This window comes from Esox lucius, chromosome 25 (assembly GCF_011004845.1).
Source record: "Esox lucius isolate fEsoLuc1 chromosome 25, fEsoLuc1.pri, whole genome shotgun sequence".
NCBI classification, from domain to species: domain Eukaryota; kingdom Metazoa; phylum Chordata; class Actinopteri; order Esociformes; family Esocidae; genus Esox; species Esox lucius.
Genome location: NC_047593.1, coordinates 14,369,974 through 14,388,959, shown reverse-complemented (window position 1 = coordinate 14,388,959; position 18,986 = coordinate 14,369,974). Strand labels below are relative to the sequence as shown.

Below are 18,986 nucleotides of genomic sequence, written 5' to 3'. Positions count from 1 at the left end.
GGGCCCCTGCATCGCGTCGTCCAGGGAGTCTCTGAGAAGCGGACCAGTCCACCCGGGCTGGCGGTGGAGGATCAGTGGGTTCCGTACGTCGTCGTCGTCCTTTGATCCCCTGCTGGTGGCTCGGTGAACTGCACCAGGCTTGTGCTGTGGTGTTGTTTCATTCGAAGCTGTGTCTTGGTTCGTTACATGTCTCGAGGTGGTTATGTTACGACAATGTCACGTTGGCGGCGTTTTCAGTATGCTACTTAGCTGCGATATCTCGGTCACCACTGCCTCACTCTGTCGCTGTGAGTTACTGGCTGTCCAGGTGGTGTGCAATAAAAAAAAAAGCAGTTCAAGGTCCTCATCTCGTTTGACTTAATGTTGTGAAATCTGGTACATTACCTCTCCTAACAAATAACAAACATTGCTGTGGATCTTCAACCATCTAAAATTTTGAGGGGAACAAATGATTAAAAAGGATTTCCTCTGACACCAAATTACCAATTATTACAAAACTTGGTTTCATATACTGCCAGGTTGCTAAACTCAGTATAATAATATTTTGTCTGAAACAGCATGCCCACTATCGACCAAATAACACTCCTGTGGGTCTGGGTGGTCTGTCACGCAAATTTCATCAGTCAAGGAGATTTGTATTGCAACTAAATTTGGTACACATGTTGGCATCTGAACTCGGGTAGGGTAAACCATAGCACGTTTAGATTGTGGTTAGGATTCTAATTAGCGAATTTTTTCAATGCAAATACATTTTAATCTTGAAGAAAGATCGGCCGCCCTTACTAAGAAGCTAAAAAGAGGATGGATTGAATAGCTATGAAACTCCCATGTGGCGAATTATCAGAATAGCTATGAGATTACACGTGGACTCCGCCTCTCATAGCCGAGAGAGGAGACTGAGGAAGACGGGGGTGGCGGGTGTTGTGTAGGGGAGGTGACCTCTGTTATTTTCAGTCCATTGTGTCTACATCCTGTGGGTCAGGGGTTATTGGCGCAGGGTGTTGCAGACCTGGGGTTGGGGAGCGTGGGGAGGGGCAACGTAGTAACCGCAGTCTGTCGACTCGACACTCATTGGGCCACTCGGACAAGTCGCTACCTCACGCCGACCTGCGTTCCTCTACACACCTCTGCATCAGGTAAAACCTTGCGACGTTGTTTTTGTTGACTTCCCCGTGGTAGTAAGGTCTTTCTCATGTTGCGGTTTGCTGTGCTGTCGGCTTTGTCTGGAGGCGGAGTCCTGCCCTGTCTTGGGGGCCCACAGCTGCTGTTCTGTCACGTGGGCCGTGTTTGTTTATCTGCCGAGTTCGGATGGTGTTTGTCCACGCCGCGGCAAAAACTGGGCAATGTGAGAGACGGGAAGGGGGCTGTGAAGGACTGTGCCTCCCTCGCTCTTATGTAAGATGACGCGGTGCCATGACTATTTGTTTTTCATGTTCGTGAAGAGCAGAGGAGTCCGAGCTGTGCCGGTGCTGTTTATAACGCCATTTAGGAATCCAGTTCCCAACTCCGAGCTTTCTGTTCAGTGAGAACACTGGCCACAGGGTTTCCTTGGAGATGTTCAGTTCACGGTGGGTGCTGACAATATCCTGCCAGGAAGACTTCTTATCTAACCGGTTTAATCAGTGACTGAATCGACTCCGCTCAATCAGTGAATCGACTTTTCTCAGCACTGCAGTGTGAAGTCTGAACTGGATGGCCGCTTGGGGCGGCTGTTTGGGCCCAAAGGGGCTGCAGAGACGACGTTACCCGGCTGCTCACCCAAAGGATTCCCACCTCCCTGAGGTCTGAGCCCAGCAGAGGGGAGATTTATAATTAGGCCTGTCCACTGGGCCTCTGAACAACCCCCAAGCACCCTGACAGCTCAGGCAAAACAGGAAGAGTGTGTGTGTGTGTGTGTGTGTGTGTGTGTGAGCAACAGATGACCAGGAAGATAAAAAGAGAAGAGAAAACTGCCAACAAAGTGGAATCTTCCATCAACAGGGATGTTTTTTTCCCCTTCTCTTTCTCGTGTTTCTCTCTCTTCCTTTTACAGTGGAGAGACGTAGTTGGTTTGGCATTAGAGAAGGGGATTACTGTTCAGTCAGTCGTGTGTGTGTGTGTGTGTGTGTGTGTGTGTGTGTGTGTGTGTGTGTGTGTGTGTGTGTGTGTGTGTGTGTGTGTGTGTGTGTGTGTGTGTGTGTGTGTGTGTGTGTGTGTGTGTGTGTGTGTGTGTGTGTGTGTGTGTGTGTGTGTGTGTGTGTGTGTGTGTGTGTGTGTGTGTGTGTGTGTGTGTGTGTGTGTGTGTGTGTGTGTGTGTGTGTGTGTGTGGGAACTGTGACTTAACAACGCTCCCTCAGCTGCGGCCGATGGGAAATCAACCAACATGTTAATGTTTAAGCCCACTCACTCAAAAGTTAATACTTCTCCAGTGTGACTTGGACTGGCTGGAGTTGTTCATACTGAGGGGATGGGGTTGGGTCTGGCAGTGGGAAGGGGGGATTTCTCAACTCCTCCCTGGCAATCCGTCTGTCGTGGGGTGGTGGCTGTGTGTGGGGGGGGGAGGGGGGTGCAGGGTGTTCTGGTTGCAGGTGGTGCAGAAACAGTCAGAGAGCTTGGGGAGGAATGAAAACAGTTCTGGTTTCTAGAACAGGGTCATTACCATGTGACCGCTGTTACTGTTTAGGGCTTTCCGTCTTCCTGTCTGGTTCTTCTTAACCCTGGGAAAGCAGGCCAGCACAGGACAGTTGCCAGTCACAGGCTAGCAGTGGAGGTGGTGGTTGACCAGTCTCGAACTGGTCCACTTTGGGCCGGCCCTCCAAGCCCGCTAGCCAACTCTCACGCTGGCAGGCAGTTTGTCTCTTTCTTACCTCAGTCTGCCCCCTTTGTCTTTGTGTCTTCAATAGCAGGACAGAGGGGCAATCAAACATGGGGTTGTGTGGTTTGGACTGTCAGTGATTAAGAGTGTAACCGGGGAGGGGGGGGTGGTGGGGGAGGGGGGGAGGGGGGGTTGAGGGGGGGGGTGACGGCGCCTCGCTGGGTGTGAATCTCACATCTGCACATGAAAGAGCTGCAGTGTTGGTCGGCCCGGCGGGGCAGCGCGGGGCGTTGGCTTCTTCCCGGGTCCTAATCACGGCGGTAGATCGATGCGGCAAGCCCGGTCCCGGAGCCGCCCGCTAAAAGGTCGCGCACCCCGCGCCCCCTCAGCCCGTCCCTATGCCCCGCACCCTCAGCCGCCAGGCGGGGGACCCCGTAGCGGTTGGCGCGGCAGCGTCGGCTCGATGCGGCGCGTGCTCTCCCTACACTGCCGAGTCGCGGGGGAAAGAGTCACGAACTCAGCAACTCCGGTTTCCACAAGAATGGAGCAGCGGTGGCTTTTGGGTGGCCATATCGCCTCGTCTGTCTAGCCGCTCGTGGTTATTGGGACCTCGTGTGTACAGTGACTTCTGCTGATTCTGTGCCTTTTCTGTTGCTGTTAGCCATGCTCGGCATAAACTCTGTTCTATTTTTACAGCTGGCCGTTCCCCTACGTAGTGGGTGGGGGTGTGGGGGGGGGGAGGATGAGGGATGGTCCTTATGTTACACAGAAGCAGATGTAAGGCTGTAGGTTCTGCCAGGTTATTTCTAGGGGGAGGAATGCACAAATGTTTAAGCGCACGTGTGTGTGTTGGTGACAAAATGGGCATTAGGTGAAATGGCCTGTGGCTGCTGGGATGTTCTTTCCGCTCTCATTCACCCGTCCCTGTTTCGTAGCTGTGTCCTGGCTGCAGCGTGACCCAGACATTATCTGTCTTTTATAAAAAAAAAAATTCAAGGCGGATGATTATGTTTCTGTGGTGGTCGTCGCGTCGTGCCGAGCTCGGCTGTGTGGACACAGGGCGGGAGGATGCCTGTCTGCTCTGGGGAGTTGGTGGCCAACACCTGGCTTGGTTGTTCAGTGTTTACCTACAGTTGGCAGGAACAAAGGTCACAGACACTCGTCTGGCTTCCTTTAACGGTCTCCTCATCCGTAATCTATATTCCGGAAAGCTCTTAGGGACTGTTTTCATTACGAGAGGGAGAATAACACGCTTGATGGACTGGTCTTGGTTCGTGTAATCATATGCATCATATGCATCATAGGTAATCATAGGCATTTGCATTCACACCAGCTTGTTTTAGAGATGTACCATGTACGCTTGTGGCTGTCAATCACAGGGAAAATCAAGCATTGTGCACGCGTACTGTGTAAAAAGTTGACACAGTTTGGACACAATTGTCTTCACGCATGCCTCTATCGAAAACACAGCGCAGGCTACCGCAGACGGTGGCGTCTCAAACTATTTAATCTCGGCAACCTTACGCCACAAAATAATCTAGCATCTTGATTACACCCAGGACTTATTAGCCAGAGGTGGTCTCAGTTCAGCGTGTGTGGCCTTCGCAGTTCGTCTTTGGAGACTCCCCAGCTAAATGAGTTGTGGCTCACAGCCGGGCAGGTGCTGGGGAGTGACTGGGATCTCTCGAGCGGGTGTGTCTCAGCAGTCAACCCCAATATTTAATGGTTTCCGTGGCGACATTGTTACCTTATGACCTCATCACACGTGCGGTCTTCCAACCCCCTGGAGGTTTCATGTGGTGTTTCTTTGGTATTTGTGTGGTGATTCGGTTTTATTGAAACATAAAAAGAAATCAAGAAAAATGTCCATAGGTTTGTTAATTGGGATGGGCCTGGCTATTTTGTGGTCTTCTAAGGCCCAGCTTGAGCTGGAGTGCAGAAAGCGTTCATGCGTGTTGTCGCTCCTGGCTGCTTGGCAACGTCACTGCGGTGTGCCTTCAGAGGCCGTTCTCAGTCCGTTCGGACACAATTCCGTTCCCTCTTCGTGTGTTCTAAATGAGCGCACACGCTCTTTATGGGCGCTTTCAGAATATTATGCTGGAGTCCGAGCTTTCACGTTTACCTCTCTTTCTGCTGGCATCCTGTTTTCGAGTGACCTAGTGAGTGGGGCACTGTTAGCCAGTTTCTTAGCCCAGTTCTCTGTTTATGGGGAGAGTTTGGCCACCAGACCCGAGGGAAACCGGGTGTATAGACTCCGGCATCTTTTATTGACCGTGCAGGCGGCCAACCGCGCAGGAAAAGGAGCATAAACACTCAGAGGAAGTAAGACTCTTAACCGGTCTGGGATTCTGGGCAGTTGTCTGAAGTCGTGACACTGGAAATAAGACTCTGGCTTTTCAGTCTGCACAGTTTGTGTGTCTCTAGGTGAGAAGACAGGTCTTTCCGCTTTTTCTTTTTAGCTCTCTCAACTGTTTGTGAACTGGTGACCATGTCGTCGTTATCACAGAGTAAAATAAACTTTCAGTTTTAGAGCAGAGCTCTCCCTGTGGGGTGTGCGTGTGTGTGTGTGTGTGTGTGTGTGTGTGTGTGTGTGTGTGTGTGTGTGTGTGTGTGTGTGTGCGCGCACGTGATTGCGCCTGAGTGAGACGCTATTGGTTAGCTGTCTTACTATCTTTCAAAATATGTGTGTGGGCCTGACACACACCCTTTCCCTTGTATGCTGCTGGCGGTTAAGACGAGTCTGGGATGACCTGATTACACAGCTCAGGAAGCCAGCGGAGGGAGAGGTTATACTCTCCAACCCAGAGGAGCACGCTGCCCCTTGATAAAGACAGGAGGAGCGTCAACACTTTGTCTCTTACACACGCGGGCACATACACTTTTACAAGATGCTCGAGGAGACGCTTCTGTTTTGAGTGAAGAAAAATGTGCTCGTCACTCGTAAGGTACAGTTAGTGTCTGTCCAGTGTTTTTAGCTGGCCGGTGTATGGAGGTCGGCTCGAACTATTCCTCTTTTCCCGCGGACAGTGCTAAGTTGAGCTGTGTGTCTGCACGCTTGAGGGAATTGAAGCCGCCAAGGGAATTTATAGCGAAAGGACAACTGGGAAACCGTCACCTGTGGTGAGTTTGATTGAGCTGGAGACCGGCTCTTCTTTGACAAGCTGAGCCCCAACATGCATGTGCTTGGAGGCTTGTTCAGGTGTTAGCGCTGGTTTGTATTACCATTAGGACAATAATAGCCTTGATCCGAAATGAAACGCAGTATGCATTTTGGTTCGGCTGTTTTATCGTGGCTGCTGTCATGTCTTTTTTTTTTTTTTTGCGCTGACTGTGCCAGAGGTTCTGTTGGGTTTGAACTCCCCCGGCGACTGGGCAAGGTTAGACGGACACGGAGTCACAATGTTTGCCGGGCCGCTCGATGCTGCCGGAGTTAACGTAGACCGAGCCCGTTCCAACTTTCTCCCCCATTCAGGGAAAATCTCCTCCAGTCCGTTTCCTGCCCCCGCGTGGCTCGCTGTCTCACTCCCCTTCCCTCCCCAGCTATGTCTCGATTATTCAGTCTCCCCCCCCCCCTTCTCTCCGTCTCCTCCTTTGGCTCTGTGTCTGTCGGCAGGGGAGGCTGACCTGCAACCATCACCCTCTCCCATCGCCTCCCTCCTCCCAAGGGCCACCGTCTGTCCCGAGGCGAAGGCCGACATTTCCTAATGAACCTTGAGATAAACCCAATGGCAACGTTTGGGCAACCTGTGTGGAGGAAGAGACCTTTGGTGCCCCCGTGCAAGCGTTGTGAGCCTCTGGGGGTTTCGGCGATGATGCAGGGACCCCGGTGGCGGTTACCCTTTCTCGCAGTGTGAAACACGGGTCGGACGTTATTCTCAAAGACAGGGGCGATGATTAGGATCAGTCGAGTCCGCCGGCTGAGGTAATCCTAACTGCTTTATGTAACGAGGCCGGGAATGTCGCCTAGGAGATACGCCTGGACTGATTAGATTAGGTTCACCTTTATTGTCATTGAACAAGCACTGCGGTTAACGTCGAACCAGAAGTTTCAGACGCTAGACGATTGCAGAGAATGTACAAGGGAAACAACTAAGAACAATGTTCGCTGCGAGTGGGATGTGAAGATGGGCAGTGAAAGCAAATGCAAAGTGCAAATGGCAGTTCTGAAGGTGCCTACCTGAGCTGTCGCGGAGAGACGCGTTGTCTATGCCGCGGAGGGGTGAGGAGTGATGTCATTTAGGACAGAACAGGGCTGATTAGGGGGGACTGATGTCCTCTTCATGTCTGGTGTGTTTGGGATCTGGTGTTTAGTCCGGGCCCTCCACCTCCCGGGCCCTCCACCTCCCGGGCCCTCCACCTCAGTCTGGTCTTCCACCCACCAGCACTGACCCTGCTCCCGTTCAGGGGCCCCCCGGCCGTGGAATGCAGGGTATTGGCATTCATTTGAACGCTATGGGCAGATCCTGGGCCAGTGGCACCGTGGTTTCGGCTGCCAATTGGCCCAGGTCCCCGGGTCACACGCTGATGGGCCGAGGGTGACGGGATTTACCGCTGACCGCCGCCGTCCCGGCAGCTGGACCTCAGGCGTGCCCGCCCGCGTCTGATGGAAGTCCCCTTTCCCTCCGGCGGGGGAGGATGGATGACGCCCGGACGGAGCAGCAGTCGCACTCCGCCAAAAGGGCGCGCGTATGCGCGCGCTGCCCAGGGCGTCCACTGGCCTCCGCGGCCAGCCTCTTCTGGCTTCAGCGGCCTGCGAGGATGTAAAAATAGCTGTTTACCCGCAAGAATCCCAGACATGCCTAGGAAACAAAGGCTGATTTATGCAAGCCACTGGGCAGATAGAGGGGCTTTTGTGCCCCCCCTAACACCCCCCTCTCAAACCTCATCGTCGAGGCTGCGATCACCACAACCTCTGAGTGCAGGCTTTGTTTGGGCCAGCCCTGGGGGTGGGTGGGGGGGGGGGGGGGGTATACCCATGCCCTTATGTTGGTTCCTAACCTCCTGTTAGGGGTGCAGCGTCACTGGGAATGTGTGGTCGGTTTCAACACGTTTCTGCGTAAGCCGAGGGCTGCTGCTGTTCATGTCATGTGGTGCGTGTGTATTCCTCTCGGCACTGTGTGTTTTCGGCAGGCCTGTGTTCATGGCGTCCGTCCAGCCGTTACTGGAAGGCCTGTCTTCGCAGCCCGCTTGTTTGTAGCCCCGTTGCAACAGTAATTCCCGATCGTAGTGTTCGTCACGGTCCGTCCGACGTATTCTCTGAAATACAGTTGATTAACATGTGCGCGCTGAAGACGGCAGGTTCCCAGTTAGCTGTGTTTGCGCTGCACTTTGTCTCCGTGGGACTTTCCCGGAATAGTTAATCTGTTTTCAGTTTACAAAAGAAGAGGACGACCGGGCAAACCGAAGTGTGGCGGTCGGCCGTGACGTGTCGCTGTGTGGTTTTAGTGAGGATGCCCAATGATGTCTGCACATTGTAGGTGTGCTTGGGTGGATTAGAGGGACGGGGGGGCGAGAGAGACTGGGGACGTGAAAGGGGAGAGCGAGAGGTGGGGGTGAGAGGGGAGGGGGTGAGTGAGAGACGGGAGGCTTGAAAGGGGAGAGAGAGGAGGAGAAGGGGGTGGGTGTGAGGGGGGTGAGCGAGGAGGAGGAGGAGGAGGAGGAGGAGGAGGAGAAGGGACAAGTTTGGTTCACAGGCCATGCCTGAGGGAGGTTGTTGTCTGAGGGTGGGGGTGGGTGCTGACGACCTGCCCAGTTCTCAGGTTACCACACCTGATGCCCCTGGGACCTACTTGCTCTGTTCTCCTGTAGGCCTCCATTACCTTCACCTCAACTCAGAACTGGGCTGCAGTAGAGGAGGCCAGGGCATGAGACCCTGTTTTAGGGGCGGCAGACTGGCCTTTTCCTTTCGGGCGACTGACTGCTCGCTGTTTATTTACTGCTTAGGCTAGGCCGTGCATTCCTTGTATTGTCCTTGTGAGAGGGATTTGGTCGTGCGTCACCTCAAAGTGACCCAGCCTGGAAGAAGAAGCAGTCACTGTGCGGGGCAGTCAAACTTGTGAAATATGTGATCCCATTCTCCACCAGATTGGCCGTTAGCGTCACCAGGCTATCTTAGTTGTTTCTATCAAACCCTTGACCTATCCTTCCCTTTCTCTCCCCCCCCCCCCCATTCTCTGGGCTTGGAGCCGTTTTCAGAGAAACAAACGAAGAGGCTGTTCCCAGCCAAGCATGAGTCAGTGCAGCTGGAGCCCTGGCCCACTCTTTCTCCCTCACTGTGACCCGGATGGCCTGGGTGCTCCTAGCGCCACACACTCAGCATTAAGAACACACCTTAATTAGGCTAATGCTAAAAACACTCTGAGCCATTGGAGATGCTAGGCTAATGCTAAAAACATTTGTGGAGAGAACAGGTTTTGCAGTTGCTGTGCTTTGAATACAAGAACACTGTTAGCTGTGTGCTAACAACACATGCTTGTGGTAATAGCTAACTCAGGAAAGTCTATTTTATTCCACAACCATAACATCCAATAATCCAAAGCAATGGTTCTGGGCAAATACTAATTAAAATCAAAGGTGGTGCTACCATATGGTTTTTGTCTCCCAGAAATGTATTTTCACAGTTGGACTATTCTCTTTTTAGATACTCCCTTTGAAAGCTTTACAGATTTTTACAATTTAGATCTTTTATTTAGATCTGACTTCACCTCACCCTTTACTGAGCAAACACTGACTGAAAACGAAAGACCGAGGCAACGTTGGCTTGGTGTGGCTCCTTCTCAGTGTTTTGAGTTTAAGAGAAGGGATTGGAAAAATACATCCATTTGAAGTTAACATATGGTCTTGTTATGCACCAGACCCAGAGAGACTGGACCAGATGGATAATGGCTGACTCATGGAGTCTGTGCCCCCCCCCACCCACCCCATGTTGCCTGCTTACGGTTTAACCTATTAGCCTGACCACTTGGATGTGAAACCCTTTGAGCTGACCGCAGGGTGTGTGGACTTCTAAGCCTCATGGTGCTTCAGTCTCCTGGCTTGGCCTGGACAGTTTCTTATTCTGGCCGTTGGAACACTTGTAGGAAGAGAGGGATTCCCAGTCCATCTGGAAATGACTAAATGGGTAAATTGAGAAAGTGGCTTTTGATGTGGAGACAAGTGACTAGGGTTGGTTGGTAAATCGTTGACCTTAGCTTCAGGGGCGGGTGACATCATTCCCCTACAGAGCTTGCGATTTGTTAACTGGATGACCATTGCAAGGAATTTTTGGCAAATCTCCTCGTAATGGCAATATCACCGTTTCGTGCCACGGTGCCTACCCATGCGCTTCCCCTTGTCACCGGGTAGCATAGACCTGCAGCGTTAAATATAGGGGGAGGCGGCGGTGAGAGTTGGTTGTCCCTGTCAGGAAAGGTGACTGCGGTAGCCGGGCAGAATGTGACAGCTGACCAACACATGACGAGGGGGGGGGGAGGCAGCGCAGACAAACAGCAGGTGTCCCTGTAACCCGGGAATCTGCCCTGACATGCCTGTGACACACACAAACACACACACGACACACCCACGACACACCCACGTTGAACACATGCCAAGTGAAGGTGGGTGCCTGGTCAGTGTTTGTGTGTGGATTGTGTACATTTCTTACATTTTCTGGAGGGTGTGTGTGTGTGTGTGTGTGTGTGTGTGTGGGGTCAGAAGTTTGTGCACCCCCCCTTAGACGCAGGGTTATATTACCTTTGGTCTGCCCCCCCACACACTTTTAAAAATATTTTTCTTTTTTTAAGTGAAAGATGTATGCGAGCACGCCACGTCCTGACTGCATGAGACAAATGGTTCCGTGGCGCCATGCGACGGAGGTCCCCCGGGGCAGCCTTTAGTCCCTCCATAGGGATGGCTGCTGTGTGTGTTTCTGGGGGGGGGGGGGGAGGGTCATCTGTGCTCTGGTCAAACAGTCCTACGCAAACAGCCCCCGACTCTCTAATCACTTATGTAACCCAGTCTTTCAGTGAGGTGTTTCGTTTCATGTCTGTTCACTCGCGTCGGTTCGCCACACTCATCAAGGCAGATTAAACCCTTAGAGTCAGATGTCCGATTCAAGGACGAGCGGCACGTTTGTTTGCTCTCATCTGTGTATATTTGCTGTGCTTGGCTCACGCCCGGGTGAGTCACTTTTCATTTGTGCTCCGTTGTCGTAGTGATGGGAGTACGTGACTGAAGCGCATCAAACAATTAATAAATGCCCAGGCTTACGTGAGTTCATTTCTCTACTGCCGGTCCAGTTAATCATCCTCATCTACGGAAGTAAAAGCATATTGACCCTGTGAAGCATCAGCACATCGGACCCTGGTTTTCTTCCTGACCCTCCGCTGGTTGTTGCCACCCGGGCCTCTTGTGGTTTATTTTGAACAGGCTAGTGTCCTTGGTTCCGGCCCATTGAGTCCCGTGGGCGGCACCTGGGCACACGCCTGGCTAGCCTGGCTAACACATGGCAGCGGGTCCCATTTCACACTAACCGTGGGGCCCAAGCGTCACCTCACACACGCTCGTCAGAGACACCGACCCGGTATCCTAGGAACGGCGCCTCCCTGTTTCAGCCATGGTTTCCTCTTTTGCTCCTAAAGCCTGCATGGCTGCCGTCCAAAACCCCCCCGAGCCATGCTTAACTCACAACTAGCAGAGATTTATGAAGTTTTTGGATGGGTGAAAGTGTGCGATTTATCAATTGGGGAGGACCTTCTGTAGTCGTCATTGCTCGCAAACGCTCTTTGAGTGCTTTACAATATGGGTGTTTTTCATTGCAATATCAGAAATGGCTGTATGAATTAGCATAAGTGCCAGAGGAAACTAGCAGTTGTCAGTAGGCGTGTTCAGCATGCACGTTAGCATAGGGCTAAGGGCCTCCCAAACCCAGGGCTAAGGGCCTCCCAAACCCAGGGCTAAGGGCCTCCCAAACCCAGGGCTAAGGGCCTCCCAAACCCAGGGCTAAGGGCCTCCCAAACCCAGGGCTAAGGGCCTCCCAAACCCAGGGCTAAGGGCCTCCCAAACCCAGGGCTAAGGGCCTCCCAAACCCAGGGCTAAGGGCCTCCCAAACCCAGGGCTAAGGGCCTCCCAAACCCAGGGCTAAGGGCCTCCCAAACCCAGGGCTAACGGCCTCCCAAACCCAGGGCTAAGCAAGTGTTCCCACTTGCATGTTTTGAAGTGGGCTAGCACCACACTTAGCCTAGGACTTGCTGGCCCTGCTCTGGGACAGGGTCAGGAACGACTTTTCAGGGCTAGCCCAGGAAACACAGTGACAAAATCCTTAGCCTAAGTGTGAATCCTTAGCCTAGGGTTAAACCTTAGCCTAGGGTTAACAAACTCTTGTGTGAATGCAGGCTAAGTTATCCCAGGGCCAGTGTTGGCCTGGGGTTAAGATAGCCCTGGACTTAGAACAATGCGGTGTGAAAAGGCCAATTACATGCAGTGTTGTTCTTTACATAGTCTCGGAGTGGGAACGCTGGTCCAGGATCTGTCTTTGTAACTGCTGTGATTCGGATATAAAGGATATGGTTAACCTGATCCTGGGTCAAAAGCACTCCTATTCCAAGACGCTCTGTCAACTGGTCTTCTGCTGCCTCACGGCTGTTAAACGCCGGATCCCTCAGCTGCCTCGCCTCATTGTCTGGCCACGGTACCGGGACCCGGTCATTAATCACTGCCGTGCACGGCAGCATAATGTCCTGGTCTTCTTTCCCCCTCCAAGCTCTCGAAGGTTCTTTGGTTGGAGGCCTCTTGAACTCCCCTGCCAGCTGTTCCTCTGACCCTTTGGGAATGCGCCCTGCTTTGTTCGATGAGTCGTCCACTGGATGTCACCACTGACGCTTTTTGTTGGGGGTTAAAAAGTCGAGTCGAGTCACGGTAACTGAATGGACAGTAGCGGTGGCACCGTGATCACACTGTGTTGGAAAAGATTGTCCATGGCACAAAACAATAGCGGATCATTTTGTTTATTGATAGGCTTCCTCAGGCTTCTTTATGTAGTTAGCCTTCCGGTGCGTGGCTGTTGGATGCAGAATCTGAGTCGACTGTTGGGTTGCGGATAGTTGGCGTCTCCTCGTAACGTCCGTCTTTCATGCGGACCCTTGTGACGGGCGAAGCCGCCAGATGTTCCAGAGGGCAGTTTGATAAAGTCAAGCCCAACAAAGGGCACTGTTCTCTGGGTAGGAGGGCAGGGCCGAGGCCATAGCCAGGAATGTGATGGGGAAATGCCACCCCATGTCTGTCCCTGTCACTCTGACCCTCCCCACCACACCCCGCAAACACGCTGGGGCGCGGGGAAGCCCCCGACGTGGTAAATGGCTTCGGGGGGGTGGGGGGGGCTGCTCTCTCATTCCTTCTTTCTTTCTCACTGTCTTGGGTACCTACTTCTTTAATTTTCCCTTCCCTCTTTATGTCTTTAGTCGGTCTCTCTCTCTGGCTCCCCTCCGTGTCTGGGTCAGTAGGGCCCTGATGGCAGCACTGTGACTCCACTCAGATGGCATTCCCCATCCAGCCCTGCTGGTCCTCCCCTCAATGGTGTCTCTGTCTGGCTGCAGCGGGCATCAGGGGTCTCTTCCTGCCTCACACCCTATCAGAGGGCGGTCGGGGAGGGGGCGGGGGTGGGGTGGGCTGTAGGGGGGAGGGGGGGCGGGGGACAGCTGCTGCACCGGGGGGCCTCCCGTCTCGTCCCACTCTGTCCCTCTTCACTCTCTCCCTGGACAGTGAAGAGCCAACATGCCCTTAGTTGCCACATGACTATGGATTTAAAAACAACGCAGAACACTCAAGCTGCGGTGTCGGTGGCTTTTGCCGGTAATGAAGGATTTGTGATCAGTTGATCTGCTGCATCGTCTTGGGCCTTGTGAAGGATACCGAACCGGGATGAGCTGTTTTCTGTGATCAGCGACTGCGCTCAGGACAGTTTGGGCAGTCTTGGGCTTACAGCGACTGTTCTGTGTCTCGTCGGCGGCTTTAGAGGCGAGCTCGGTAACGTGGGTTGAGCTCTGCGTGAGGCCTCGTTGTCACTGGTGACCCGTTTTTTTTTGCAAGACCTCGTATCACCAGGTAGGTCTGTTCTAGTCTGCCCCGGATGTTGTCTGTTGCTGTCCTCTCGTCTCCCATGGCGATTGTCGCCGTAATGACAAGTTGGTAGACCGGTCTGGAAGCAGGCTGGATCCGTGGGCCGATAGTCGTCCTCTGTTATTGTCCAACAGTGCAGCTACTCGGCTGACGGGTCAGTCACCATCAGGTGGTGGGGGGTGAGGGGGGGGGGTCCTCCCCTGACAATAGAAAGTGTGGACGTCAGCGAGATTCCTTTGGCTGGCCCGGGGAGGCGTTGGCCTTTCGGGTCGTGTGTGCTGGACGTTTGACTGGACCAGAACTTGACTGGGGTTTACCAGGACTTTTGGTTCCCGCCGTGGGCTTGTTTTCAGATTTAGGTGATGTGTTTCATTTTCTGACGTGGGACTTGGCCGGGTCTTTGGTCTGCGTCCATGCAAGTGTGGAAAGCACCCCTGTAACAAAGTGGCCTGGTCAAACTCACTGTGTATGTCGTCACACTAACCTTCTTCTGGCTTCTGCTCTTTCTCTCTCCAGAAGTCTCCTAGGCGTCGGTGAAGTCAACCGTGTGACCTTTTAACCTCACTGGAATTATTACACACTCTGAATGCGAATGTCATTCGTGTCCGACCCCTGATGAACAAATAATAAACAAACCGTTTGGTATTCACTAGACTCCAGAAAGGAGTGACGTGTCTAAAGAGAAGTGCTCTGTGAATTGTTTTGCTGCGTCGTGGCCTGAGAACATAAGTCAGGCCTGGCCTCTCTCTCACTGGGTGGGGCTGTCCCCGTCAGCGCCCGTAACTCTACGCCCGTGACTCGGCCTGTGTCCCCACAGGGAAACCTGAGATGCCTTGGATGGAGGGAGGGAGAGCGAGAGAAAAAGCGTGAGAGTGGGAGAGAGCGAGAGATCCCTTTTTCGTCTGACCTCAACGCAGCAGTGCTGCAACAACAAGCCGATGTGGGTTTTCAAAGGATCAGCACCTAGACTGGCACTGGAAATGCATTCGGCCCGTGTTTGCAAGCCTCCGCTGCTTTGTTCTTTTTTACTGAATGGTTAATACAAGAAGGGTCAAGCCTGACATCTGACCGAATGAGAAATGGCCCCTTTGGTATGTCATACTAAGGAGGTGATTGTGGATCCTGAGCTTCTGGCCGGGTCCAGATTGCATTCGGAGTCGTTTTCTCTACCCTGTCATTTGGTGGTCATTCAAAGAACTTGATTCGGCTTTCCCATAGGCTCATGATTGCAGTATTCAACATTGCAGAACCAAATATACTACGTTGTTTTGGTCATTTGTTGGTGGTAGGTGCTTGTCTTCTGATACTCCCCTGTTTGTGATAGAGTACTGGTCAAGCCGAGTCTGTTTCGAACAGTGCCATCTGCTGGCTGCACTTAATTGCTGAATGGGCGCTGTGCTGAACCTTGCCGCAAACGGTTGTATGACTGAATTTAAACAATAACACGACTTGTCTCCTCTTCCCTGACTGACTGAGATGGGAATGGCATTAGCTAGGGCGGGGGATCGTCCTGAGAGTGTCTAAAGCGAGTATGAGGAGACTGCACGTAAAGGCAAACTGCCTGGTGAGAAAGATTTAATCAGGAATACCTCAGGAACCCTTTGCAGAAAGGTATATTTGAAACACTAACCTCTGAAGCACAGGAGTCAGTTTTTGTGATCCCTTAACCATTGTGTAACCTACATGTCCCTGTAGCCTCTTAACATCATCATCTTCATCGACGATCCCAGGTCTATAGGGTGGATGATTCATAACGTGGCTCATGTGACCTAGTGCGGGTGGTTGATGTTGAAGTTCTGTTTGTTAAGAAAGCTGTAGGACACAGGCCCGGCTCCATAGAAAAATCCTTCATAATGTACATTTTCCGGGTGATGACTTCCAATGCGGTTACCAGCATTAACGTCATTATTCTCTACAAGGTTTTTGAACATGAACCCCCTGTACTTAGGCATTTTGCTTTGAACTAGTAACCTTGTCATTCCTACTGGCGATGTGGTTCATTTCACTATCAGAACGTGCTGGGGAACATACAAGGAGGTTTTAGTGAGAACGTGTTGGATCGCGTCCAACTGCATCAATTATTTTTAGTTGGCCGATAAGGATTCGGTTACAGGATATAATTATCCACTCGACCGGTCAGACGGCATCACCTCATTTTGCCAGCCTGGCCTCTGAGAAGAACTAGCACCTAGCCACTTCAGAGCCGTCATTTAAACCCCGTGGGAGGTACGACTCACAAGCCCTGCGCCATGTTTGGTTCCTGACTGTAGCGGGTGTGAGGGCTTTCAGAGGGTCGCACCATGAATGCAGGCCTATTAGTATTTCAAAGGACTTGTGCATGTTTGTTTATTTGCATGCGTGCATGAGAGACTGTGTGTGTGTGTGTGTACACCCCTGTATTTGAGTGTGTTTGGCTTGCCAGCCGGGGGCTTGAGTTCGTCCCACAGCCGGGGCTGTTTATTTCTCCGGAGCTGGCTCTCCTGTTTGTTGACAGAACAGGACGGCTGTGTGATACGCTCCATCCCCTCCGCTCCTCCCCAGCCGCTCCTCCCTACCCGGGCCTTGGCCCGCTAACAAAGGGAACCCTGTGGATGGAAAAACAGCTGAAAGGAGGGGAAAAAACACACAGCATTGTTAATCCGGTTAAAATCTTACCCCAAAAAAAGCAACAACAAAGCTTTTCGTTTGCATTCCTCACAGGCGATTGCTGTCTGTGCCTGGTGAGCCTGGGCCTCAGATCTCCAAGGGCTGTTTTTCTACTGTATCCTATTTCCACTGATTTTGAAATCTGAATGGTGGTTGGAAAATGCAATGAGTGGCAATTACTTGTCTGTTATCTTACTTTTTGTATCTAATTTCGCTTTTCAACATGCTGTACCTCTATCAAGTTTCCATTGATGGGCAAAGCCTGTTTTGCACAAATGCTGAACACTTTTAATGCCGAAATGTGGAACGAATCCTTTCAAAGCTTACTTTAGCAAAAGAATTTATAATAAAAGACAGAAATATGTGAAGGGAGTTGCGAACAAACGTTTCATGCACAGTAGCAGCACTATCTCATTCACCTCCATGGATTTCAGTGAGGGCAAATGACTACAATGTGATACTTAGGGTCTTGGACTGTAATCTGGTCTCAGCAGCCGTCTGTTGAAGTTAAACATATTAAATATACCACCGAAGTGATGTGTGTAAAGTACCAACAATGTTAATGATTGCTTCCCAGGGAGTTATTGAATAGGCTGCCTCCTTACATCAATCCCAGCTAATGCTGGGAATAAACCTGAGGATTGGGATTGTAACTAGTATTATGTCAGGATTAAGAAGCCAGGTGACATGTGGAGTCTTAGCGTCGACTAACTGAACTTCCTGCTACTCTGCACTCCACCTGTGTACTGAACCGCTGCAGGTCCGCCGTTTTTCTGCTGCACTCCATAGATGTGCCTTTTTTTTTGTTTTCGTGGTCTCATTTAAATGAACGCAGAAGTTTTCTTTAGTCTACTACTCCTGATAGATATTTTATAGTGGCTGTGTGTATTTGGACTACTGGCACAACAGCAGTGCGATGTAATTCCCCCCCCCGTCCCCCCCGTCCAGTTATTCTCAGTTACTGCCCCCCGGTGCCCTGGAAGCTCTGTGACAGACAGACACTATTGTAAAACCCTAATTGCTGGTTGTCCTTTTCAGAGCGGTTGTCTGTGCTCTCTCCAGTCAGGTTGTTGACCAAACTATGTCTGCGGTGGGGGTGGGGGGGGGCAGCAAACAGAGGGCGGGATGGAAAAACAAAGCCTGTCCAGCCTGTGGTCAGCTAGGAATGGAGCTGTGAGATAGAACACAGTGACCCCTCTCTTGCTCTCTGGCTCTGTTTCTCCATAGCGCTTGTGTCTGGCCCTCTGCGTCTTAACAGAGTCTTAACAGAAGGCCTTGTTGTTGTTGTTGTTGTTGTTGTTGTTGTGTGATCTTCAGGAGATTGTTAAACCCTCCTGGTGGCGCCTCGTGGGGTTTTTAAGAGAAGATATCGCATGTTAACGCCCCCCCCCCCCCCTCGCTCTCCTCAGGCATGGAAGAAGCGGTGGTTTGTTCTACGCAGCGGTCGTCTCACGGGCGACCCGGACGTGCTGGAGTACTACAAGAATAACCACGCCAAGAAGCCCATCCGCGTGATAGACCTCAACCTGTGTGAGCAGGTAGAAACACTGACACGGAAATATCCCGGACCCTATCTGTATCGTATGTTTGTTTCAGGTCATGTGACCAGGGGGAATTGAATAGTCCCCCTGGATGCGATTGTTCCAATGTGTATGCTAAAACGTACCCAGGTCGTATTAACTTGAGCTTGTAGCTGCGTTGGCTACAACGGAATGTCACGATCCCATTGTTCTGTATGGCTAGTGCTAATGGTAATGCTATATGCTAACGCTAAACCCCGCGCCTTCAGGTGGACGCAGGGCTCACCTTCAACAAGAAGGACCTGGAGCACAGCTTCATATTTGACATTAAGACCTTCGACCGCGTCTTCTACCTGGTGGCCGACACGGAGGACGAGATGAACAACTGGGTCCGCTACATTTGTGACATCTGCGGCTTCAACCCAACCGAGGATGGTAAGGACAATGCCGCAAAAACACTTTACGTTTTAGTAGATCGGCCGACGCCGTTATTGGACAGGAGAACAGACAGAACCACATAAATAGTGTAAAACAATTTAAAGACTGGTAAACACCACAGTACAAGGGAAATGGAGGTGTATGTGCTTGTTTATTGCATGCCTCTACAATTCTAAAGCTCTATAGTGCTGTTTGGAAAACGTCAAATCTAACCCCAGCAATTGTCAGCTTGGTCTGTTGTAGGTTGATTCACCTCAGTAGGTCATGTAACTATGCAAATGTAATGCCAATTAGTGCATTTATATTCACTTTCCTTTATGAATTGCATACAATCATCATTATTCATCTGTCCTTAGCATTACTAAACTCTGCCCAAACTGTTTAACCTGGACTGCTCCCAGATCGTTGCTGTAAATAAGTGTTTTCTTAGCATACTTACCTGGTAAAATAATGGTTAAAATGTGCCTTGAGGCCTGCTGTAAAAGCCACAACAG

The 18,986-nt window shown here is 51.6% G+C and overlaps 1 protein-coding gene across 10 annotated transcripts in view; it reads left to right on the top strand.

Annotated features, from left to right (window-relative positions):
- The window catches only part of gab1 (GRB2-associated binding protein 1), a 51,001-nt gene that overhangs the window by 17,328 nt on the left and 14,687 nt on the right, over positions 1-18,986 (top strand). For 8 of the 10 annotated variants that reach the window (XM_020043870.3, XM_020043869.3, XM_020043872.3 and 5 more), the window contains 2 exons: positions 17,944-18,072; positions 18,324-18,489. In XM_020043870.3, coding sequence (XP_019899429.2) covers positions 17,944-18,072; positions 18,324-18,489 — 295 coding nt within the window. Of the gene's footprint in view, positions 1-5,832; positions 5,915-14,952; positions 14,980-17,943; positions 18,073-18,323; positions 18,490-18,986 lie in introns of those variants that run through there. The other 2 variants (XM_020043876.3, XM_020043871.3) reach the window with 2 other exon arrangements.